The sequence below is a fragment of the Pelophylax lessonae genome (assembly GCF_965119305.1).
Source record: "Pelophylax lessonae genome assembly, chromosome: 12".
Classification (NCBI taxonomy): Eukaryota; Metazoa; Chordata; class Amphibia; order Anura; family Ranidae; genus Pelophylax; species Pelophylax lessonae.
The window spans coordinates 216,945,995-216,971,481 of NC_138779.1; the positions used below are offsets into that span (position 1 = coordinate 216,945,995).

Consider the following 25,487-nt stretch of genomic DNA (forward strand, 5'->3'; position numbering starts at 1 on the left):
TGGCCTGCTGTACGGGGGGAGGTCTATATGGGGGACGTGTTGCTGCTACACTTTTCATTGGTTAAGCTGACACGCAGCTCCTTCGTGCTCCAAACGGCTCCAAAACAAAACATAACGCGGCAGCACACACAGGAAACTTATTTTTAGTGCAATTGAACACTTTGTATATTGACCCCCCAAAATAATACCTTGCCACCCCTTTGCCACCCCTGTTTTAAAAGTCTAGCTCCGCCACTGGTAAGCTGCAATATATTACATTTGTGGTTCCGCTTGAAGTCACAGCTATTCTTGTGATCCTGTAACAATGTATCCATCATGTATGATGCATGACAAAGCCAGCCAGAGAAGGGGGCAGTCCATCGAGCGAGGGCGAGCTGCGTTATATTTTCCCTGCCGTTAGTTCCCCTCTTGTCTCAGCACTGAGGGGAAGACAATAACCACTTGTGACATCCTGTCTTGTGCACGGCAGAAGGTGGGGACCCCCAGCAGAGCGACGTCTCCGCGAAGCAGGCGCCAAAATGAACGACATCTTTAGGCACATCGTCCCAGCCTTCCTCTTGTGGCTGCCTTGGGGTAAGAATTCTCACACCTTCTCTACGGCATTGGAGGAAGAGGATTGGGAAAGGAGCCAGAGTTCTCCGCTTTGGCCATGTCACAAGACTTTGAGGCGGCTAGGGGGAAGGGGAGGTAAAAGTTACGCCAGATTTTCGCAAACTCTCAAAGGGGATGTGCTGGCCGCAAGGACATAATCTGTGGGGAACTTTTTCACGCCATTGTAAGAAGGCTAACACCTAACTAAGGGTCTCCGTCCTCAAAAATCCAGTAATGGAGAGTTCAACTACCTGACAGTCTCTTGTATCTCTGAGGGAGTCTATTAGTGAGATCTCTGGGCTGAGTTCCCGGGTCTGTACACCTGCTGTGCCCATTATGAGGGGTTCCCACCATCCCTGTGCTGAGTTCCCGAGTCTGAACACCTGCTGTGCCCGTTATGAGGGGTTCCCACCATCCCTGTGCTGAGTTCCCGGGTCTGAACACCTTCTGTGCCCATTATGAGGAGTTCCCACCATCCCTGTGGTGAGTTCCCGGGTCTGAACACCTGCTGTGCCCATTATGAGGAGTTCCCACCATCCCTGTGGTGAGTTCCCGGGTCTGAACACCTGCTGTGCCCATTATGAGGAGTTCCCACCATCCCTGTGCTGAGTTCCCGGGTCTGTACACCTGCTGTGCCCATTATGAGGGGTTTCCACCATCCCTATGCTGAGTTCCCAGGTCTGTACACCAGCTGTGCCCATTATGAGGGGTTCCCACCATCCCTGTGCTAAGTTCCCGGGTCTGTACACCTGCTGTGCCCATTATGAGGGGTTACCACCAACCCTGTGCTGAATTCCTGGGTCTGTATACCTGCTGTGCCCATTATGAGGGGTTTCCACCATCCCTATGCTGAGTTCCCAGGTCTGTACACCAGCTGTGCCCATTATGAGGGGTTACCACCAACCCTGTGCTGAATTCCTGGGTCTGTACACCTGCTGTGCCCATTATGAGGGGTTCCCACCATCCCTGTGCTGAGTTCCTGGGTCTGTACACCTGCTGTGCCCATTATGAGGGGTTCCCCCCATCACTGTGCTGAGTTCCCAGGTCTGTACACCTGCTGTGCCCATTATGAGGGGTTCCCACCATCCCTGTGCTGAGTCCCCGGGTCTGTACACCTGCTGTGCCCATAATGAGGGGTTCCCACCATGCCTTTGCTGAGTTCCTGGGTCAGTAGACCGGCTGTGCCCATTATGAGGGGCTCCCACCACCCCCTTTACTAAGTTCCTGGGTCTGTACACCTTCTGGGCCCATTATGAGGGGTTAATTTTGTTTATTGGAAATTCTTACAATCAATCAACTTATATACAATAAAACCATAATAAATAAATTATAAATAACATATTTACAAAATAATTGAATATAACTATACAAAACAAGAACATAATAAATAAACCAAATTGCACACAGCATAAACCCTACGAGAGAGCCAGACTAAGGAACATCACCATGCATGGAGCCTTTAATGAAAAATTATATTTTAGGACTGATTTTCAGCTGATAACATTATTGGTTGCCACTTTTAACAGATAATTGAGGCAGCCGTTTCTTAGCCTGACTACTCTCTCCCCCTGGAGAACCAGTGCGCTTCACTGCACCCTGCGACTCATCATCCATGGAAGATTCTGTACTCAACAAGTCCCATTCATCGTCATCATCTGACAGGACCCCAAACTTATTTGTCAAAGGCAAAACCTCAGGACTGTGGGTAGCTGAACACTTTTTTTTCCTTCTTTTGCCCTTCTTTCTTTTCTCCTCCAACCATTCCGTATCCCCCTTGGACAAATTGGAAATAACAGTTTCCCCACTCTTACCCTCCCCTTCACCCCCACTCTCCCTTACCTTATCTACCACCAGGCCAGCCTCTTCACCATTCTCCCCACTCCTCTGCACCCCATGGTCCCTAATGGAAGCCCTGCAATGTCTAGGGGAGGGGACTGGCACTGTACTTGATGCCCCTGCCTCAGCACCTCTTGCCGCCTCTGCAATTTTGGAAGACATAGACACAGAAGGATTGGACACATTCTTAGTAACCGATACCTTACATACAGACTGGGAAGACACTGACACACTGGGCATTGGCACAGACTGGGGCACCACAGACTGGGAAGACACTGACACACTGGGCATTGGCACAGACTGGGGCACCACAGACTGGGAAGACACTGACACACTGGGTATTGGCACAGACTGGGGCACCACAGACTGGGAAGACACTGACACACTGGGTATTGGTACAGTCTCGGAGGGAATCGCAGGCACCCTAGCTGCTGAGCTCCGAGCATCCTCCATGTCCAGACGGAAAAACTCTCTCATGAGCTCAGGCTGGTTGTGCATTGCCTCAGGACACTGGCTATAAGGATGCCCAACTGCATTGCACAAGTTGCACCTTATAATATTGCAATCCTTTGCCAAATGCCCTAAATCCTGACATAGAGAGCATTTCATTACTGGACAGGAGGATGCAAAGTGCCCTTTATCCCCACACTTATTGCACAGCTTTGGCTGGCCTGGATAGAAGATGGTCAGTCTGTCCCTCCCTAGGAAAGCTGAGGATGGCAGATGCTGGATGACATTATCAATAACCCTCAGTTTTAGCTGCACAGACCATCCCCCCGTCCATATTCCTCGATCATCCATAATTTTGTGTAAGGGGCTCAGGATGTCTCCATATCTCCTCAGCCATACAGATAAATCCCCTTGCGGTATGGATTCATTGCGCACAAGAATCGTCACCATTTTAATAAGTGGCTGACGTGACACAACTTTGGGGATGAGCCCTTTCCAGTCCGGCAGGCTCCTATACACATGTTCATATTTCTCCCAAAATATGTCCAAAGACTCCGGACGGACAAAGGACAAATCGTACTCATAGGAGCCGGTCGGACTGATCAGGGCAAAGATATCTGCAGGTTTAAAGCCCATCTGCAGAATCTTATCAACCACAGCTCTCCTATATGGCGGAATACCTTCGCCTTCCCATCTGAGCTGTACCACATTCCTCCTTTTAAATAATGAGGAAGATGAAACATTTCCATGCTCCTTCCCTGCTTGCACCCCCCTCCCAAACCCTTCAGCAACACCAGCATAGGTTTTCCTCCCAGAAACATCAGCAATTACAGCATTGTCTTTAGACACAACCACACCTGATGACAAGGAGCCTGAATCAACCCTTGCAGTCTTTGGAGCAGCAGAGACAAGACCCACCCCCTCCCCCTTCTCTGAGCACTCAGCTGCTTTCCTGGGTTCAATCACAGCCTTGTCTACTGCAGACTCCAAAAAAGTTATAGTACTACTGCTCCCAGCATCTCCTCCACCATGCTCAGGAACAGCCACTGTATTTGGTCCAGGCAAAGCCTCTGCAATGTCCGTGGTGCTCCTCTCTGCAGACTCTTCAACCAGAAACACACAGTTTTTTCCAATTTTCTCACCACTTGCATTTAAAAGTGGAATTTTTTCAGCAGGTGTATCAGGTTGCACTGCATGCTGCACATTGTCTATGGGTGTGGGCTGACAGCCCATAGCACTACAACCCTCAGCAAGCACATTGTCATTAAAGTTCACATCACCACCTTGCACACACACTGTACCTGCTTGCTGTGTTACCTCTGCAGTGTCATGGCTGATGGTGGGATCAAACTCCCTCCTGGATGTTGCAGGCTTAATGGTGAATCTTCCTCTCTCCACAGGTCTCTCTCTCATAGGGCGAGGAACGGTATCCATCTCCTCATCTGGGGAATCTGCAGAAAAATGGAACTTTCTTCCATCCAGAGGGGATTCCAGCTCAGCGACGAACTCCAACATGCCAGTACCCCCCTCAACCTCCTGCTCAGATGTTCCACATTGCTGCTGCAGAGGGAGGGAGACAGAGGCCTCCGCCATTGGGGGCTCAGCAGATGTTTGAGGTGTTGAAGAGCTGGGCTCATCCTCCGGGCCCACTTTCTCACTCTCTGCTGACTCTGTCGGTACCTGCATCTCTTCACTGACTGGGTCACTCTCCATGCTGGAAACGGCTCCTCTCCTCATACGGCTGAAACGCTCCTCATTCCTGTATTTCTCCTGAAGTGCTTCACAGCTTTCCTTCAGAGAGCTCACCAACTCTTTCTGCTTCCTCAAAGCTTGCTCTAAGTCCTTCAATTCAGGCCTCAGAGCCGGTCTCTTCTTACTGTACAGTTTGGCACAATACAACTTTTTCTTTTTAAATTCTACTTTCAAAGTTGCCAATTTCTCCTCCTCTTTCTCAATCCGCCTCAGCTTTTCAACAGTCCTCCGTCTAAAGGTAGGCAGGGATTCACCCCTCCTTCGGCCGAGCTCCATGTCTTCCATAGTCTCAGGCCTATCCAGGGGGCCCCCGCCAGGGTCCTCCCCAGGATCCAGCATCCTTCCTGGGGCAGAGAAGCAACTCTAGCCCCTGGCTTCTGGAAGCACACGAGCTAAGGAACCAGCAACCTCACACCTCGCTGTCAGGGAGTGGAATGGCAGTTTCCCACCATCCCTGTGCTGAGTTCCAGAGTCTGTACACCTGCTGTGCCCATTATGAGGGGTTCCCCCCATCACTGTGCTGAGTTCCCAGGTCTGTACACCTGCTGTGCCCATTATGAGGGGTTCCCACCATCCCTGTGCTGAGTCCCCGGGTCTGTACACCTGCTGTGCCCATAATGAGGGGTTCCCACCATGCCTTTGCTGAGTTCCTGGGTCAGTAGACCGGCTGTGCCCATTATGAGGGGCTCCCACCACCCCCTTTACTAAGTTCCTGGGTCTGTACACCTTCTGGGCCCATTATGAGGGGTTCCCACCATCCCTGCTGGATTTACATTTATTTAATATGATGCAGAATGTTACACGAAGACCTGGAACACACATTGTTGAGTAAGAACCCCCAAAATTCTCAGGGGAACAGGAACAGAGCTGGAAATTCTATCAGGGAAGTCATACAAGAAGCCAGGGGCTGGTCCACCTCCATTCATAAATGTAATTCCACTTTGGGTGCGTTTATTAAAAGAGATGAGATGTCTCTCCTATAATCAAAGCCTAAAAAATTGATCTTGGGAAAAGTCCAATAAAAGGACCACAATCACTAAAAAAAATAGTTTATCTCTTCTTCATTCAACTTTATGTTTTCCTCAACACTGACCTGCAGGCGAACCATAATACTGGATAACATTGTAAGCACCACCAGAACCAGGACAGGCTCATCTAATGCCCAGGGTAAGGGCGTGAAAGTGCCCCCCCCCCTCCCCCAATGTTAATGCATTCTTACAATAGATATACTGCCCTGTGTCCATTCATTGTCCCCTTGCTCTGCTGTGGCAAGGGCAGCCTCCCCTCCTGCCCACCCCTTGTCCCATCCCTGGGCACCGCCATCAATATTATCCACTTTGGCTCCCACCCCTGTTCACCCCTTAAGGAGCAGAGCAATTTTACAATTTCTGCTATGGGCTTGTTTATTTGGTTATAATTTTGTCATTACCTACATAATACAGTATATTGTTTTTTTAAGGACAACAAGGTTTTCCTTTCGTGAATAATTGTCCTGCAACAATGATTTTTTTTTTTTTTTTTTTTTGCAATCTTTAGACGATTAAATGTAATAAAATTAAACAAAAGGCACTTTTTCTTTTTTTGAGCAGTGTTAGTTAAAAAATAAATAGTGTGACTGCACATAAAAAAGGGGGAAATTATTCTGTATTTGCCTTAAAATTATGATTTTAGTACAAAGCATTGTAAAGTTATTTACAAATGAAGTAAAGTATTTTTTTTTGTGCTTTTTCCAGTGTGATACCTGTAAATTTATGTAAAAGGTGTAAAAATATTAATGAACAAAGCAAACAAAAACAGAAAAAAAAAGTTTAAATATTAGTTAATAAAATAATAAGAAAAAAAAAATCAGCAAGAAAATTGTAATTGAAAGGAGAATAAGGAGATAATTATTGGTGATTAGAGTAAGCTAAGGTTTAATAAGGGGTTCAAAAAAGGAGCATTTAATTGAAAAAAAAACCAAAACAAAAACACTTCTTTTTATTTGTTAGGTTTCTTTAAAGTGATAATAAAGTCTTATTTTTGTTTTCTGTTCTCATAAATAACAAACATGTTATACTTACCTGCTCTGTGTTATGGTTTTGCACAGAGCAGCCCAGATCCTCCTCTTTTCGGGTCCCTCACTGGCACCTCTGGCCCCTCCCTCCCTTCCAGCTTGCTATGGGGGCACCCGAGCCGACCTGCTGCTCTGTGTGTCCATTCACACACGGAGCCGCAGCCCGGCCCCTCCCTTCTCTCCTCATTGGCTCACTGACTTTGATTGACAGCAGCGGGAGCCAATGGTGCTTCGCCGCTGTCTCAGCCAAATAGGAGGGAGAGTCGCAGGCAGCTGAGTTGCTCGTGCAACATCGCTGGATCTATATCGGGCTTAGGTAAGTATGAGGGGGGCTGCTGCGCATAAAAGGCTTTTTTGTAATGCAATGTTTTATTGAGTAACACAAGTTATCACACAAGAGATTCCAGAATGCATAGAATGCATTTAGATTAAAAAAAAAAAACTCCTTCTGCCTTTACAACCACTTCACCTAACTTAATTGGAGGATTGAAGTTCATCCCTTTGATCTGTAGATGAATATACAGAAAGATACAAAATGAAACAATGTTTCATTGTATCTTTCTGTATTTGTGGCTGAGCAATGTTGTTGATAAACATTGTCAGACTGCTTTTTTTTTTTACAGCTCCTGCTGCTGGACCTTCTCTTCTGTGTACTCGGCAATGCAGCTTTGATTCATCAGAGCTGAATTGCGGTGTACTGTGAGCAAACTGCGCCCCCCCCCCCAAGATGCATGAGTATCATGTTTCAGTAAAAATCTCCCCACACACTGAGCACTAATCTGCATGCTAACCCCTCAGTATAAATTCCCCTTCCACCCAGTACAAATATGCTGAAATCCCCCATCTCAGCACAAATCTTTGACCCCCACCCCCCCAACTCCCACCAGCTCAAATTGCAAAAAAAAAAAAAATCACCCCTCCTAGCACAAATCCTCTACCCCTAAAATTTCTGCTCCTAGTACACATCTTCTCTCCCCCACTTCAAATCTCCCCCTCCCAGCAACATTGCCCCCAAATCCCCCCACCTAGCATACATCTTCTTTCCTTATCCCCCTACCAACACAAATACCCTTAAATCACTGCTCCTAGCACACCCTCTCAAATCTCCCCTCCTACAACAATACTTACCCCCTGCAGTCCCCCAAATTCCCCCCTTCTATCACAAATCTCCTCCCCCAATCTCCTTGTGGCCTCCCTCCACCTGACATGATACCACAGGTGCCAAGTGCTGCTACCCCTCCTGCCCACCCGTTGTCCCGGCCCTGCTTGCCTCCCAAAGCTGGCCTTTCATCTCATGTGTAGGTACTAGCCCATTGTTGAGTGTCGTCTCTTTGTAAAACCTTGGGGGTCACTTCAGTATGCCTGTCATGAAACACCAATTATTTTAGAGGATACAATTCTAACTGAAGAGAATTTCCATTCCAAGCAGTCTTATATGAACCACAAGGTTGGTTGGCCAAGGTATTCTGTAGGCATCTAAAGATTTCAGATTTCTGTCTGGACTGTGCAAGGGGCATCTCAGTCCTTTTGTCATGAAAGGCATTAATCCAGGGGCGTAACTACAGGGGTTGCAGGGGTTGCAATTGCAACCGGGCCCCTTGCTCCTGGGGGCCTGTGCAGCTCCCCTGTACACCTGGATAGGAGGGGCGGCGGGGGCAGCATGTAGAGAAATCACTGTCTTCCAGGATCGCAAAGGTCACACTTGCGACCGGGCCCTGGCATTCCACCACAGTGGGGAGACCCCAAGATGGCAGAAAGGGGGCCCACTGCAGAACTTATTATATGGTCCCACTGCGGGACCATAATAAAGGGCCCCACAACGAGGGTAAAGGGCCCCAGGATCAGTGGGAAGAGCCCCAGGCTTGAAGGGAAGGGCCCCGCCCAGGGTCCGGGGAGGCCCTTCATGGTTTCTTGCACTGGGGCCCTGAAGGTTCTAGCTACGCCTCTGCATTAATCTATTTTGTATGAGATGATAATTCTACATTGAGCTGCCAAAAAGATTCACAGATCAATTTATCCGAGAGCATGTCTTATAAGGGCCATGAAATGAGGTTTAAGTGTCAAAGTCAAAGCGCCACACTAAGATTTTAGTCTAAAATTAGGTTTTATTCCAAAGTTATGGCAGGTGATACAGCCAAAGTGTTTCAGGGACTGCACATTGTCTCCAATGTTCTCCAATGCATTTTGGGGACTGTACGTTGTCCCTTCATGAAGAGAGCAATTAACAGTCTCCGAAACATGTTGGATGTAGCACCTGCCACATGCTTGGACTTAAACCTCATGACGGACTTTAAAATCTTGTGGTGCTTGAATTTTCACACTCAACCATAATTTCTAGAGTATGGGGGTCACTGTTCCAGTTCCGTAGTTCCTGAGAGCAGTCCACCCATTAGGGTGCCCCATTTGGATGCCACCAGTACATTTTAGGCAAATACATCAATCAGTGCCAAAGTACATCTACCTAAGGTTCCAGCACCATCAGTCTACCACAGTCTTTCTCAACCTTTTCAACTCAGAGGAACCCTTAACCACTTAAGCCCCGGAAGATTTTACCCCCTTCCTGACCAGGGCCTATTTTGCGATTCGGCACTGCGTGACTTTAACGGACAATTGCGCGGTCGTGCGACGCTGTACCTAAACGAATTTGACGTCCTTTTTTTCCCACAAACAGAGCTTTCTTTTGGTGGTATTTGATCACCTGTGCGATTTTTTGATCATGCGCTATAAACAAAAAAAGAGCGTCAATTTTGCAAAAATAACAATATTTTTCACATTTTTTTTATATGAAATTCCCCAAAAAATGTAAAAATCAAAATTTTTAACATTTTCGGCCAATTTGTTTTATGCTACATATGTTTGGTAAAAAAAATCACAAAAAGCGTATTTTGATTGGTTTGCGCAAAAGTTATTGCGATTACTAACAAAGGGAAAGATTTTTGTCATTTTTTTTTAACGTGTAATGGCGGCGATCTGCGATTTTTTTTGCGGGACTGCGACATTGCAGCGGACAGATCGGACCCTTGACTGACATTTTTGACACTTTTGGGGTTACCAGTGACATTTCTACAGTAATCAGTGCTATACATATGCACTGTTACTGTAAAATTACACTGGCAGTGAAGGGGTTAACTTTTTTTTGAGAGGGAGGGGTTATGTGTTTCCCTAGGGGCGTGATTCTAACTGTGATTGGCTGTGGCTTGAGGTGTAGGAACAGTGATCAACGGTCCTACATAGTAGAACCGTATGATCACCATTCCTACACTGGGGAGAATGACCGGCGGCTTGTTTACATTAGCCGCCTGCCTTTCTCCCTCTGCACCGACGATCGCCGAGTGACCGGCGGACATCGGATCCGCCGGTCACACACGCGGGGGGGTCCGTACCTCCGGGGGCGCGCGCGCCGCTCGCTCCCTAGACCCTTACAGGCTAGCGACGTAGTACTACGTCGCTCTGCCTGTGAGGGGCTGACCGCCGCAGTAAATAGTCGTGCGGCGGTCGGCAAGCGGTTAATAGCTTTCCGGTCTCAGGGAACCCCTGCCAAACATGACTATATCTACAACTCATGATGATACATTAGTGTGATGGTCAGTGGGAAGAATGCTTCTCACACTTGTGGTCATTGGGAAGAATTTCCCCCTTACATATAGATAAAAAGATCAATAGTGTCATTGGGAGAGGCAGATATTGCTCATGTTATTATCATTACAGTGCCAAGCACATTTAGCAGATGGCAATGCCTAGAGCCCAGGGCCAGGACAAGGGCTAGGCAGGAGGGGGGCTGCCCTGTGCACGGTGAGAATTTGGGGTTTTGTGCTAGAAGAAGTGCTTTGAAGGGGGGAATTTGAACTAGGAGGGTGGAAGGGATATGGGGGGCAGTAGTGTATTTAGGTTTTGTGCTGCCCTAGGCCTGACTAAACTTGTGCACCCCCTAATTGAAATATGACTCACCCCTTCCTGTAAAGGCCACACTCCTTCCTGTTTATGACCCGCCCTGTCATTTGTTAATCACAAACCACAACCACAGTCTATCAGAGCCCATCAGTGCCACCTTATCAGTGCCCATCAGTGCAGCATATCAGTACAGCCTCATCAGTGGCCATCAGTGCAGCCCCATTAGTGGCCACCAGTACAGCCTATCAGTGCATCATATTAGTGCCCATCAGTACAGCTTATCAGTGCCGCCTCATCAGTGGCCATCAGTGCAGCCTATTAGTGCCCATCAGTGCATCATATCAGTGCCCATCAGGGCACCATATCAGTCCAGCCCCATCATTGAAGCTTATCAGTGCCGCCCTCATCAATGTAGCCTCATTAGTGCCCATCAGTGCAGTTTATCAGTACCCACCATTGGCGACTCATTAGTGGCCATCAGAGCAGCATATTAGTGCCCATCAGTGCAGCATATTAGCGACCATTAGTGCAGCATATCAGTGCAACCCCATAAGTTCTTTTAAGATATTTGAACTTGTGTTTGCTACCACTGATTGTAATCCTAGGATTATGTAACTTATTTGTATAATAACTAGAAAGCCCATAGTCCTCATACAAATAAGTGAAATAATCAATGGCAGCAAACACAAGTCCAAATTTTTTTTTAAAAAGTGCTGCCCTAGGCCTGGGCCTTCTTGGCCTAGGCCAAGATACAGCGTTGATTGGGGGGGGGGGGGGGGTGATAGTAGGGATGATTTGGGAAAAGGTGATTTGGGGGTGATTTGTGCTGGGATTGATGGATTCACAGGGGGGGGGGGGGGGGTAGAGGATTCATGCCCAAAAGGTACTTTTTTGGGATAGAGAATGTGTGGATTTGTAAAGTCCATGTGTGCTGGGCTTGGTGTACCCATTACTGTCATTGCAGTGACCAGCACATTTAGCAGATGGCAATGCCTGGTACCCAGGGCTCTGAGAAGGGTTGGACAGAAGGGGATTCGACCCTGGGCGCAGTGATGATTTGTGCTAGAAAGGGTGCTTTGGAGGAGGGGATTTGTGCTAGTAGGGATGATTGGGGGGAAATTGTGCTGGGAATGGGAGATTTGTAGGGGGTAGAGGATTAATGCTCATGGGAGAAATGTTTTGGGTAGAGGATTTGTTCTAGGAGAAGGGATTTGGGGAGGGAGGGGATCTGAGCTTGGAGGGGTTATTTGTACTGGAGGAGGTAGAATTTTTGCTTGGGGAAAATTTTGGCTTGCAAAGGGAATTAATGCTTAGAGGGTAAGCGTGAAGGTTAGAGCTCTTTTTTTTTTTTTTTTGGGGGGGGGGGGGGGTTTTCGAGGACACATATTGCTTATACATTTTTGGGGTGCAGGGGGGGGGGGGGCTGCACAGTTTGGCATTTTCGCCCTGGGCTCTAGTTGACCTTGTCCCACCACTGCTGGAGCAAAAACCAATAGGGACAATGGGAGGCTGGTGGGTAAAAGGGGGGCAATTTTACTGAAGAATCTGATGGGTGGGGGCAACTTAACCTCTTCATAAAAGTTCAGTTATATTTTATTTAGTTATACTTTGGCTCATCTTGACACTTTAAGGGTCAGGGGTCACTAGAAGTCCAATAGAAGTCTGATAGTCTGTATGTTTAGCACTCTCAGGAGCTGGGAGACAGTTGTATTGAATTTTCCCTTTGTACAGAGTGAATGATGTGACGCTCTATTGACTTCCATCATCCAATCACATGCAAGTAAAAACATTTTTTCTTTTTTCTTTTCCTTGTATGTGATAAAGTGCAAAGTCAATGTTCAAACTCCCTTACAGCCTTTAGTACATCAGTCCCAATGCATGAAGTCAGGCAGATAACAGACCAAGAACCACTAAACAGTAGGTCTAGGAAATTTATATTTTGCTAATGCTAAAGATTTAGTAGGGTTGCACCAATACCACCTTTTAAAGCCTGGGTACAAGTACCGATACTTTTTTTCAAGTACTCGCCGGTACCGATTACTTTTTTTTAATGTCACTTGACTGTTTTCAAAGCACAATTTTGTAAATAGGTAATTTTTCTCCTTCACTGATGGGCACTGATGAGGCTGCACTGTTGGGCACTGGTAGGCTGCACTGTTGGGCACTGATGAGGCACTAATTGGCTGCACTGATGGTCACTAATAGGTGGCACTGAAGGGAACTGGTGGGGTGGCACTGATGAGGAGGCACTAATATGCAGGACTGATGGGCACTGATAGGTGGTACTGATATGCAGCTCTGATAGGTGGCACTGATGGTCACTGCTAGGTGGCACTAATGGGCACTGATATGTAGCATTAATGGGCACCGATAGGCGACACTGATGGGCACTGATAGGTGGCACTGATATGCAGCACTAATAGGCAGCACTGATGGGCACTGCTAGGCGGCACTGATGGGCACTAATAGGTGGTACTGATGGGCACCGATAGCCAGCACTGATGGGTACTGATAGACGCCACTGATATGATGCACTGATGGGCACTGATGGGGTGGCACTGATAAAGGGAGGCACTAATATGCAGCACCAATGGGCACTGATAGTCAGCACTAATATGCAGCACTGATGAGTACTGATAGGTGGCACTGATAGGTGGCACTGATGGGCACTGATAAGTAGCACTTATGGGCAATGATAGGTGGCATTGTTGGGCACTGAAAGGCAGCCCTGATTTGGGTGTGTTTAACATAACTTGGCTGTATGTTAGAACTAGCAAGCATTACTGCGGGCGAGTGCTGGGTGTACCAAGATGGCCGTCGCTGTGTTCTAACGCCTCCAACATGCCGCTGACGTCTCTTCGTGTGGGGCTGCTGGAGCCTGGAGGTATGGGATCAAGCATTGGAGCATTTAGTACTCGTGCAAATGCTTGGCATCAACACCGATACCGATACTAGTATCGGTATTGGTTAAACCCTAATATTTAGCTGATGTATTTAGAGTGCATTGGTTGCCATGTCTATTTCTATGAATGGAGTCTCTGCTGGCTATTATTACAGTACAAAACCCACTGGAATTGATTTAACCTGATAGTAACTTTTGTTATGCCCAGTGCAGCTAACAGCATCCCTGCGAGAAAACATTTTTTTTTTTTTAGAGTAGACCCTCAGGGGGTTCCCAGCTGTCCTTTATACGAATGTTGTTTTCTTGAAGCCAATTAATGATAATAATAATGATGATACCCTCTATTATAAAGCAGTAATATTGACACCCTAAAGCCCAACTATAGCCATATAGTTAGATTTTTTATTTATTTTTGCTTATTTTGCTGATTGCCCCTGTGACAGGGTGACAACACTAGAGAAAACTGGGAAACAGGGACAGAGCGTTGTCACCCAATAACAGGAAGTGCTTGAACAAGGATCAACAGGTTTTTTTTCAAAACGCCACAGTTAAAAATGTAGAAAATTACTTTTAAAATGACATTTCCATGTTAAAGCTTCTATGAGGTTTTAGTGACTGGGATTACATCAACTGTAAATAAAGCAGGCGGACACAGCCCACCAGGTTACTATGAGTTACAGCACTCGCCCATCCATTGTTGTCTTGCAGTCAAAGTAAAGAATAGATAAAGTCCTTTAAGTCACCTTGATTCATGGCCATGTTCTGCATAGAAGTTTCCTGAGAACAGACCACACACAGTACATTACTGACTGATATAGAAACTCATTTCAGTGAAAACAACCTGAGTGCATGGAATAATAAAATCAGAGACTAATCTGAAAACACTTAATGCATTGAGGTGGTTGCGAGTTTAAAGGGTGCAAAGCAAAAAAAATAAATAAAGAAATATATATATATATATATATATATATATATACATATATATATATACATATACACTGTATATATATATATATATATATATATATATAGAGAGAGAGAGAGAGAGAGACAAAAATATGTATTGATATATAATAATTACATATATTGAAAACATATATAAATCAGTTTTTGTTGGCAAACACTAACAAAAGAGACAGAAGCTCAGAATGAACAGGCTGCATGTAATCTGCCTCCAGTGTCCCCCCTCCCTGCTGATTCTCTTCCAATCACAGTGTAAGACTGCAGTCTCATTTCAATGGCACAAAAAAATGTATTTATATATTATTATTACTGTACATGTATGGAATATATATATATATATATATATATATATATATATATATATATATATATATATCAAACAGCACTTACTGACATACACTAGAAAAGAGCGAGAAGACCAGAATAAAAAGGCTTCATGTAATTCCCTTCTCTGCAAGTTCTCCCTGTATCATAGAGTCATACACATGGAAAAATAAAAGTTTAGTTATATATAATGATTTTATATATATATATATATATACCTATATAGCAGCATCCAAGAGAGAGGAGATAGACCCAGAATATATATATATGTGTGTGTGTTTTTTTTGTTTCTAATGAAAACGCTTCTACAATTTACTAAAAAACATTGAAAGGACTCAAATACTTATTTATGACTATGAAAGAGAAATCCATCCCACGTGATTCACCGCTAAATATGCCTGACCAGTCTTAGAGGGGATGTTATTAAAATAAAATAAAAAACTATAATAAATGATAAAAAAAATACAATAATAATGTTGCGCCAGAAAAAAGAGAGAGGCCCAGAATGAACAGGCTCCATGTATTCTGATCTCAGCTACCCTCTGTTCTCTCATTGGCTGCAGTGTGTTACCCACTCCTAGTCCAATGTCCAATCACATGCAGAATTTTATGCTTATATTTATATTATATTATATTATATTATATTATATTATATTATATCTACTTATATGTATTGGACTATGAATATAATATCTGCAATTTCTCACATTTTTTCTTTCTCTTTTGCTCAGGATTTGCAGCAGCTTCTGACACAGGTAAACCAATGATTTTGTTTCCCTTGATCTGTATCTGCAACATTGTTATATAAAATCATTGTATCTATCTAAAAAAAAAAAATAGTTTGTATCAGTTTTGTAGCATGGAAGGCTCTCCCTGTTCTCTGAGCTACATTGTAACACATTTGTGTTGTTTCTCTATTGTCTATGTTTTGTATTTGTGTCTTTTGTGCTGTTTTTATTTATTTATTTTTGCTGCCAACAACCAGTCATTCGATTCCAACTGATGTCTCTCTCTCTGTCATGGTATAATATTCCCCTACAATGTATGTATGTATGTATGTATGTATCTATGTATGTATGTAGTAGCCCCTCCCTGACTCTTGTGGCTAATCTACAATTTACTACAATTAATACCATAAAAAAAAAAAAAGAAGAAATAATTATGTAAAAAGGAGGAAGTCACCTAAAAAATCACAGGCACAGCAATTAATATAAAATTGTGTTTGCTTAAAATACCCAGGGCCTTCCTTTGGACTTTGATCACTACAGGTGCAACCGTGCAACCAAGCTTGGACATGTTCGTGCGTTTTTCACGGGTTTCTGCACATCACTTTTAGGTGCAGACTATAAATTTCAATGGCTACTCTACACGCGAGAACTGCAGAAAAATTTCCCTGACTCTTTTGTAAATGCACCGCCCTGAACTGAACCACATGATGTTAAAGAACCATATGGGTGGGCACAGGGCAGCCATCAGGGGGGGACAGCCCATACACATGTAGGGGGCCCAGGTGTTCCGAGGGGCCCGGCCGCCCAGGCTACAACCAACAAGACCGAGTTGTTGCTGCTGTAGTAACTAGCAATTGCTAAAGCAGGACAGCTGCAGAGTAAGCCGATGCAGCTGAAGGGATGTCTCTGCTGGATTGCGCTGTCTCTTTGCTGAAAATGTGAGGCTGTCTCTTTACTGGATTGGGATGTCTCTTTGCTGAATATATGAGGCCGTCTCTTTACTGGATCTTTACTGGATTGAGATGTCTCTTTGCTGATTATATGGGGATGTCGCTTTGCTGGATTGGATTCATTTTCATGTATTAAGTTGTAAGAGTGTTAAAATAGAAGTGGGTGCACTGAAGGACTTGGTGGGATGGCCAGTTGGCAGATTTGGTGGGATGGCCAGAGGGTGGGCCCTGCGAAATGTCGGCGGTCAGGCCCGGAGGGGCCCAGGCCTAAAGCCGTTTAAGGGGCCCCAAAATTTCTGATGGCTGCCCTGGGTGGGCATGCATGAAAATGTGCGCAGATGCAGATTAAGAGCACGAGAGGGAGAGAAAACACAGCGCCTTCTAAGTGCAGCAGATAGATGATTTAATAGGATGTATAAAAAGACTAAAGCCGATCAGATTATTGAACGATCTTGCGTCCAATTTTTGTTGCATGCGAGTCTCGTATGGAAAGTGAAGAGGTTACTTTAATACGAAAATTCACGTACGACAGAATTCAACTTCAGAAGTGATGCCATGTGTGTTGAATTATTTTGTATGTGTTCTTTCGTTTCTGAGCATGCCTAGTCTTGCTCTTACGATTTTTTTCGGACGAAAACTGTACTAAATTAAACAAAAATCGGACGTTGTGTTGACGTACGATAAAAATTTTATAGCCTGCACATCCAGATTTTGTCGTCCGAAAACTCATAATCGGCTGTCGAAAGCATTATACTAACAATCCGAAAACCTGCAGATCGTTAGTCGGACGAAATTTTACCTCCGATTTTCGTATCGTGTGTACGGGCCTTTACTTTACAATGGTAAGCTTGTTAAAAGCAGCCACTACAGTGGGCGGAATATCCAGCCAGTTCCTAGGACAATTCTACCTTATACTATATACTGTTACCCCTATTTACCCCCAGTTTGACCTACAATACAGTGAACTTAATCTGCGCCAATCATTTTTTTTTTGTTAGATTAAGAGCACCTCCATGTGTCTGCTAGATGGCAGCGAGTTTGTGTGTGCACTGGGATAGCGTGCGATTTTGCATGCATTTCTGACACACATAGATGTGTGAACTTAGAATATTAATGTGTGAACTTAGAATAATAATGATAATAATAATATTATATTAAAGTAAAATAAAAATAATAATATTATTATTAATAGTATTATAATAGTTAATAATAATAATTATTATTGTTATTATAATAATATTAGTAGTAATAGTAGTAATAACAATAATAATACCAATAAAATTGTAATAATAATAACAATAATAGTTTCTATTGCAGACTGGGGGCTGGTTACGGAGAATACAAAAAATAATAATAATTTCAAAATAGAAAAATCAAGCTCTCTAAGGACACTGAGTAGTTCGCATAAAAATCATATTTGATGTGGCTTCCATTAAAAAAACAAAACTTTTAATTATATAAATAATAATATATAATCATATATAATATATATAAATTATATATATATATATATATATATATATATATATATATATATATATATATATATATATTATATTATTTATATATATTATATATATGATATATGATTATATATATATTATATTTATATATATTATATATGATATATATATAGATATATATATATATATATATATATATATATATATATATATATATATATATATATATATATATTATCATATATAATATATATAAATAATATAAATATATATATATACACACACAAAAATGTTTTTTCTTACTGTATATGGTTCAGTTTGCAAAGCTGGCCATGTGAAACTAGATGTGCGATGGAAAATGACATAGGAGGAGACCTTTAGTGGAAACCACATCAAATTGATCAGAAAATCCCCAGGTTTAGAAAGCTGATGCCGAATGATATGCAAATCACAGATTTTCTTGCAAAAGTCAAGTATGACCCAGATCCTTCCCATGCAAGCCAGCCTATTGGTCAATGTGGTCCTCTATCACATTAAGAGAACCAATAGGAGGCTTGAAGGAAAAAGGTAGAAGCCAGCTAAATATTTACTGGAAGAATTTAGATTTGCATATTCTTTGAGGGGGAAATTAAAATTTTTATTTAATCATATTTTAGTTATTACAGATACTTATATAGCGCCATCAATTTATGTAGCACTTTACACATACGGTATACAGTATAAATTGTACATTCATCAACACATATAAACACATTAGCTGCTGACTTTTAAAAATCAGGTAAGTGCCTGTGCCTTGAGTCCATGCTATCTTCCCGGAACTGGTTCTGCCCACTGCTGTGGGTCTCCAGGGTTGCCATCTTGGAAAGAGAACCATAGGTGTGCGCAGACTTATGCATTAGGGTGCGCACCCCAAAGCTCAAACACACATCCATGCGTGTGTATGTATGTGTACTGACTACATTGTGCTCAGTCCAGCACACCTTTACCTGGTAGGCTGAAGTCAGTCCCACACTACAGGCTGTGTTAACTCCTCCCTCTCCCGCCTGCTCCAGTTCCCACCACCTCCTATTGTAAAGTCAAATAAGACATGCTGGGGAAAGGGGGGGGGGCTCCAGCTGCCACCACCTCCTGTTGTAAAGTCAAATAAGGCATGCTGGGGAAAGGGGGGGGGGGCTCCAGCTGCCACCACCTCCTGCTGTAAAGTCAAAGAAGGCATGCGGGGGAAAGGGGGGGGGGCTCCAGTTCCCACCACCTCCTGTTGTAAAGTCAAATAAGACATGCTGGGGAAAGGTGGGGGGGGGGGGGCTCCAGCTGCCACCACCTCCTGTTGTAAAGTCAAATAAGGCATGCTGGGGAAAGGGGGGGGGGCTCCAGCTGCCACCACCTCCTGCTGTAAAGTCAAAGAAGGCATGCTGGGGAAAGGGGAGGGGGGCTCCAGCTGCCGCCACCTCCTGTTGTAAAGTCAAATAAGCATTCTGGGGAAAGGGGAGGGGGGCTCCAGCTGCCGCCACCTCCTGTTGTAAAGTCAAATAAGGTATGCTGGGGACGGGGGGGGGGGGGCTCCAGCTGCCACCACCTCCTGTTGTAAAGTCAGATAAGGCATGCTGGAAAAGGGGAGGGGGGTACAGTGTCGTTTCCATTGGCTAAGGAGGTAGCTGAGAAGCGGAGTAACTGTAGTCTTGAGCTTTTTACAAACACTCAGTGCTAGGACCAGGTCATCTAGAGCACGGGCGAACATTCCAAATTGAGCCCCCCCAATTATGTGTCAGCAAAAATCCCCCCCAAATAATTGAGCACTAATCTGCATGCTTACCCCCTAAGCATACATTCCCCCTCCTCGCAGAACAAATCTTTCCCCCTCCCCCACTGAAACCCCCCTTCCAGCTCAAATCCTCAAATCTCCCCCCCCAGCTCAAATTCTCTCTTTCCCCATATGCCCCCATCACAAATCCCCCCCCCCCAAAAAAAAATGTCCCCCCTCCAAGCACAAATCCTCTGCCCCTCAAATTTTGCGATGAACCCCCTGCGCACACCTATGAAGGGAACCACATCCGGCTCCCCACTACGCATGCACAAACTCGCGCAGTGTGATGTGTCCCAGGATGATGCAGGAGGGGAGGGGGCGGAGCAAGGGCTTTCATCCTCCACCTAGGCAAAGATCTTTTTGAGTGAAATTCTGCTTTATGTTTTCAGTGTCTGTGGATCTCTGTATCCAGCAGGTTTGTCTGTGGATCTCTATATCCAGCAGGTTTGTCTGTGGATCTCTATATCCAGCAGGTTTGTCTGTGGATCTCTATATCCAGCAGGTTTGTCTGTGGATCTCTATATCCAGCAGGTTTGTCTGTGGATCTCTGTATCCAGCAGGTTTGTCTGTGGATCTCTATATCCAGCAGGTTTGTCTGTGGATCTCTGTATCCAGCAGGTTTGTCTGTGGATCTCTATATCCAGCAGGTTTGTCTGTGGATCTCTATATCCAGCAGGTTTGTCTGTGGATCTCTATATCCTGCAGGTTTGTCTGTGGATCTCTATATCCAGCAGGTTTGTCTGTGGATCTCTATATCCAGCAGGTTTGTCTGTGGATCTCTATATCCAGCAGGTTTGTCTGTGGATCTCTATATCCAGCAGGTTTGTCTCCTCTATATCCAGCAGGTTCTGCACCTTGCAGGCATCTCAAAGTTATAAATAGCAGATATAGAAGACACAAGTGCAGTATCAGCCTCTTACAGTTTCTGTACAGCAGACATCAGACTACGGGAGGGAGAAGAAGCACAAGGAGCCAATCAGTTTTGCTGCAGTGCAAGGAGCATGCTGATTGGAGGAGAGAGCAGAGTGACAGAGAGAAGAGCTTATCAGTCTGCTGCTTTTCATTTTATGTCCAGTCAAAAGTTCGGGGAGGGACAAGTCCTGTGGGTACCCCAATTTAAATTGGTATCAGCCACTTGTTGTCTCTGTACAGCAGACCTCAGACTAGGGGTGGGAGAAGCAGCACCAGAAGCCAATCGGTTGTCCATCAGTCTTAGTATGCTGCTAGAAGGAGAGAGCAGAGTGACAAAGAAATGAGCTTATCAGTCTACTGCTTCTCCTTTAACTATCCAGTCGGAGGCTGGGGGGGGGGAGACAGAAAACCTGTATTTGCTATTTATGGGCAGCAGTGACAAATCAGGTCTCCTGCTAGACAGGGCTGTGCTGTGTGGCAGAACTGTGTGAATCCCAGGAAAGGATGTAGAAAGATACAAATTATTTGTCAGCAAAAACATCGCTCATATATGTGTTTATTTCCCTACCTGTTATTCGTCTATTAAGACATGCCGTATTTTTATATGATATTATATTATATTTTATAATACGTTTTTTTTATTAATATTATACTAATAATTTGAAGGTCCAGGCATTATGGTTCTTTAAGATAAATATATTTTACCTGAATCTTCTCATATAATAAATTAATTTATATAATATATATATCTATATATATATCTATCTATATCTCTATCTCTATCTCTATCTCTATCTCTATCTCTATCTCTATCTCTATCTCTATCTCTATCTCTATCTCTATCTCTATCTATCTATCTATCTATCTATCTATCTATCTATCTATCTATCTATCTATCTATCTATCTATCTATCTATCTATCTATCTATCTATCTATCTATCTATCTATCTATCTATCTATCTATCTATCTCTATATATATGTATATATGTAGATATATATATATATATATATATATATATATATATATATATATATATATATATAAATATGTGTATAAATATATGTGTGTATATATATATATATATATATATATATATATATATATATACTGTATTTATTAATAATATGTTTCACTTTTCTCATATGATAATACATTATATTATATTAATGACGTGGAGGTCATGGTCTAAATGTATTTCACCTCTCTCTTCATATATATATATATATGTATGTAGTATATATGTATGTATGTACATATATGTATGTATGTATGTATGTATATGTATATATATATATATATATGTGTATAAATATATGTGTGTATATATATATATATATATATATATATATATATACTGTATTTATTAATAATATGTTTCACTTTTCTCATATGATAATACATTATATTATATTAATGACTTGGAGTTCATGGTCTAAATGTATTTCACCTTTCCCTTCATATATATATATAAATATATATAAATATAAATATATATATATGTATATATATATACAGTGTATATATATATATATATATATATATATATATATATATAATATGTTTCACTTTTCTCATATGATAATACATTATATTAATGACTTAGAGGTTCAGGCCTAGTGGTCCTTTAAGACAGATGTATAACACCCCTTTCTCTTCTTGAACAATACAGGAAATTGCGTAGACTACCAGAAAAAAAATATTTAGAAATAAAAAATAAATTCCCAACTGTTTTTCTTAACTGTTGTAGTGATATGGACGTCACAACTTCTGATTTTTTTTTTACATATACATGTGGATGGTTCTGCTTTTTGTAGTCTTTAAATACATTGTTTAAGGAAGTAAATAGTTTGGAAAAAAGCACAATGGTGTTTGATAATTTTTTAGAAACATAATTATGATGGGGAACTTAACAGAGATTCTTGTTGCCATCGTTTTTATTATCCGCGCCCCAGCAATAAAAGACATCCCATAATGTAAAAAAAAGGGTAAAGCCTGTGAGAGACCCCTTTATACATTTTAATCCTGATATAAAAAGTTGCACAACCCAATTAATTAAAAATGCATTAAACTCAAAACCCAAAATGTTTTATATTGCAGCTTATCAATTAGATGTGGTGGCTGTTTTAGTATTATTTTCTTTGGCCTTTCCCTCTGTTTTCACCTGATGGTTAGAGTTAAGGTTAACATTAGGATTAATAATAGGGTTAGGTGTTAGTGTTAGGGCCAATACACAGTGAGAATGTTGGATAAATGTTTTTATTTTTGACTCAGTGTCCCACAGTTGGATATACTTCTGACGCTTTGACTATTCCTCTTTGGTGTTGGATGGCCCAATCTCCACATATAGGCCGGCCATCTAAGAAGTTTCATACACCAGAGACACAGAGAATATTTTCCATTCAAATAGAAAGAACTTTCCAGTCTAAACCTTATCCCATCACCTCTTATTTTGCAGAATCTTCCTGTGGGGACTGCTATCACATTGATACAACCACTCTGGTTGGTGTGGTGGTTGGAGATGTTTTCTTAACGGTGGTCATCATCCTTGTGGTATACTACTGCACGAAACATAGCTTTCAGAGAAATGACAAAAATGGTAAGACCTGTTGTGCTGAAGGGGATGGAGGGGTGGAAGGAAGGAAGCATAGACGGAGGGAAGGACAGAAGGAAGTAAGAAAGTAAGAAAGGCAGGGAGGGAAGAAAGATATGAGAAGAGTAATAGGAGGGGGAAAGGGAAGGAATGAGATAGGGGATAGGGAAGGAAGAAGGGAAGAAAAAAAGGATAGGAGCAGGGCTTTTTTTCAGCTGGAACTTGGTGGAACTCAGTTCCACCACCTTTGGCTCAGGCCCTCTGCTCCCCACTCACCACTATCACTCATAAACATGGAGGTCTGGCTTCCCGTGTATTCCAAGTGCAGTATGGGGACAAAGGAGATGCCGGTGCCTGGGGTGAAGTGCGAATGCTGAAACCCCCACTGGATAATCTCCTTGCAAGTGAGAGAGGTGATGCCATCTACAGTGTACAAATGTACTAGAGAAGAAGAGGGATAAAAGTGAGATGTGGAATGCAGAACTAAGTAGCTGTGGAAGAAAGCTGAACTCTGCACTCTGTGTGTAGCCCACCCCACCCCTGAACTGTGTATGCAGCACACCCCCAAACTCTGCACTATGTACGTAGCACACTCCCGAACTCTGCATGTAGCACACCCCTGAAATCTGCACTCTGTGTGTAACCCCGCCAAACTATGCACTCTGCACATAATGTACTCCCAATATTTGATGCCCCTTTAAGATCCTCCCACTGTTAGTGAAATTTTGACCAGTTTTTGGGAGGGGGTTTTGGGGAGGGTGGTGGTTGAGTTTCTGCACATTTTTTTCTGAGAAAAAAAAAGCCCTGGATAGGAGGAAGGAAAAAAGAAGAGGAAGGAAGGAAGGAATGGAGGGAGGAAGGAAGGAAGGAAGGGAGGAAGGGAGGAAGGAAGGAAGAAAGGAAGGAAGGAAGGAAGGAAGGAAGGAAGGAAGGAAGGAAGGAAGGAAGGAAGGAAGGAAGGAAGGAAGGAAGGAAGGAAGGGAGGGAGAAAGGAAGGGAGGAAGGAATGAAGGGAGGAAGGAAGGGAGAAAGGAAGGAAGGGAGAAAGATAGGAAGGGAGAAAGATAGGAAGGGAGAAAGGAAGGGAGAAAGGAAGGAAATGAGAAAGGAAGCGAGAAAGGAAGGAAGCGAGAAAGGAAGGAAGGGAGAAAGGAAGGAAGGAAGGAAGGGAGGAAGGAAGGGAGGAAGGAAGGGAGAAAGGAAGGGAGAAAGGAAGGAAGGAAGGGAGAAAGGAAGGGAGGAAGGAATGAAGGGAGAAAGGAAGGAAGGAAGGGAGAAAGGAAGGAAGGGAGAAAGATAGGAAGGGAGAAAGGAAGGGAGAAAGGAAGGAAATGAGAAAGGAAGGGAGAAAGGAAGGAAGCAAGAAAGGAAGGAAGGGAGAAAGGAAGGGAAGAAGGAAGGGAGGAAGTAAGGGGGAAAGGAAGGGAGGAAGGAAGGGAGAAAGGAAGGAAGGGAGAAAGATAGGAAGGGAGAAAGGAAGGGAGAAAGGAAGGAAGTGAGAAAGGAAGGGAGAAAGAAAGGAAATTAGGAAGAGAACTGTGAAGGGACACAGGAAATACTTGGTAAAATTGGACTAAACTAGCTTTTGGTAAAATGTAGCTGTTTCCTTTCAGACTGTCTCTCTCAAATTGAAACTTCAAATAAGGAAATATTTGAAAATAAAACAATTAGAGGCATTTGATGTTAATTAATAAAAAAAAAAGAGACATGCAATCTACAAAAAACAAAGGGATGATGATGTTAAAATCCATATTGTTTTAGTAAGAATGGATTCTTTGTCATTTTTGGCTGCCATGTGATGACAAGCTGTCCCCTTTGTGTCTTCCAGATGACAGGAAAGTCTACATGAACATGCCCATAAGATGAGAACGACCTCCTTGCTCACTCGTTGGATTCTGATACTTTTTTATTTACTACACATTTTATTCAGTTAGCAAAGGTCTGCTCCCCCACCGACAAGCTTCACAGTCTTGCTGTGTTTCTTCTTATGTATCATACATGTATAAAGTTACTCTTGTCCTACATGCAGGAATCTTATTGTTAATTTTCAATATATTAAAGAAGAAAGAGAAAACTGCTATTGAGATACATCTATCGGAACTGTCTCACCTACATTTGTAATAATGTTCAGCCAGTCTTTTTGTTGTGGATACCCCTTCCGGGCATTAAAACCATATCCCATGATCCCAGTGTCACTTAAAGTGTAAGTAAACCTTAACATTGATGATTAAAAAATGCACTCCTTTTTAAATAAAGTAACTGGTAAATGTTCCTT

At 43.1% G+C, this 25,487-nt stretch overlaps 1 protein-coding gene across 1 annotated transcript; it reads left to right on the forward strand.

The window, feature by feature from the left end:
* Nucleotides 1-391: 391 nt before the first annotated feature.
* On the forward strand, nucleotides 392-25,487 carry HCST (hematopoietic cell signal transducer). Its single transcript, XM_082274096.1, has 4 exons — nucleotides 392-573; nucleotides 15,494-15,517; nucleotides 23,078-23,218; nucleotides 25,041-25,487. The coding sequence occupies exons 1-4, from the start codon at nucleotides 519-521 to the stop codon at nucleotides 25,076-25,078; spliced, it is 258 nt and encodes an 85-aa protein (XP_082130222.1). The 5' UTR covers nucleotides 392-518; the 3' UTR covers nucleotides 25,079-25,487.

Excerpts from the sequence above, each read along its gene's own strand:
- HCST (XM_082274096.1), top strand. The coding sequence starts at position 519 with ATGAACGACATCTTTAGGCACATCGTCCCAGCCTTCCTCTTGTGGCTG. Across the intron at positions 574-15,493 it reads CCTCTTGTGGCTGCCTTGGG|GATTTGCAGCAGCTTCTGAC; the intron begins GTAAGAATTCTC and ends TCTTTTGCTCAG. Across the intron at positions 15,518-23,077 it reads TGCAGCAGCTTCTGACACAG|AATCTTCCTGTGGGGACTGC; the intron begins GTAAACCAATGA and ends CTTATTTTGCAG.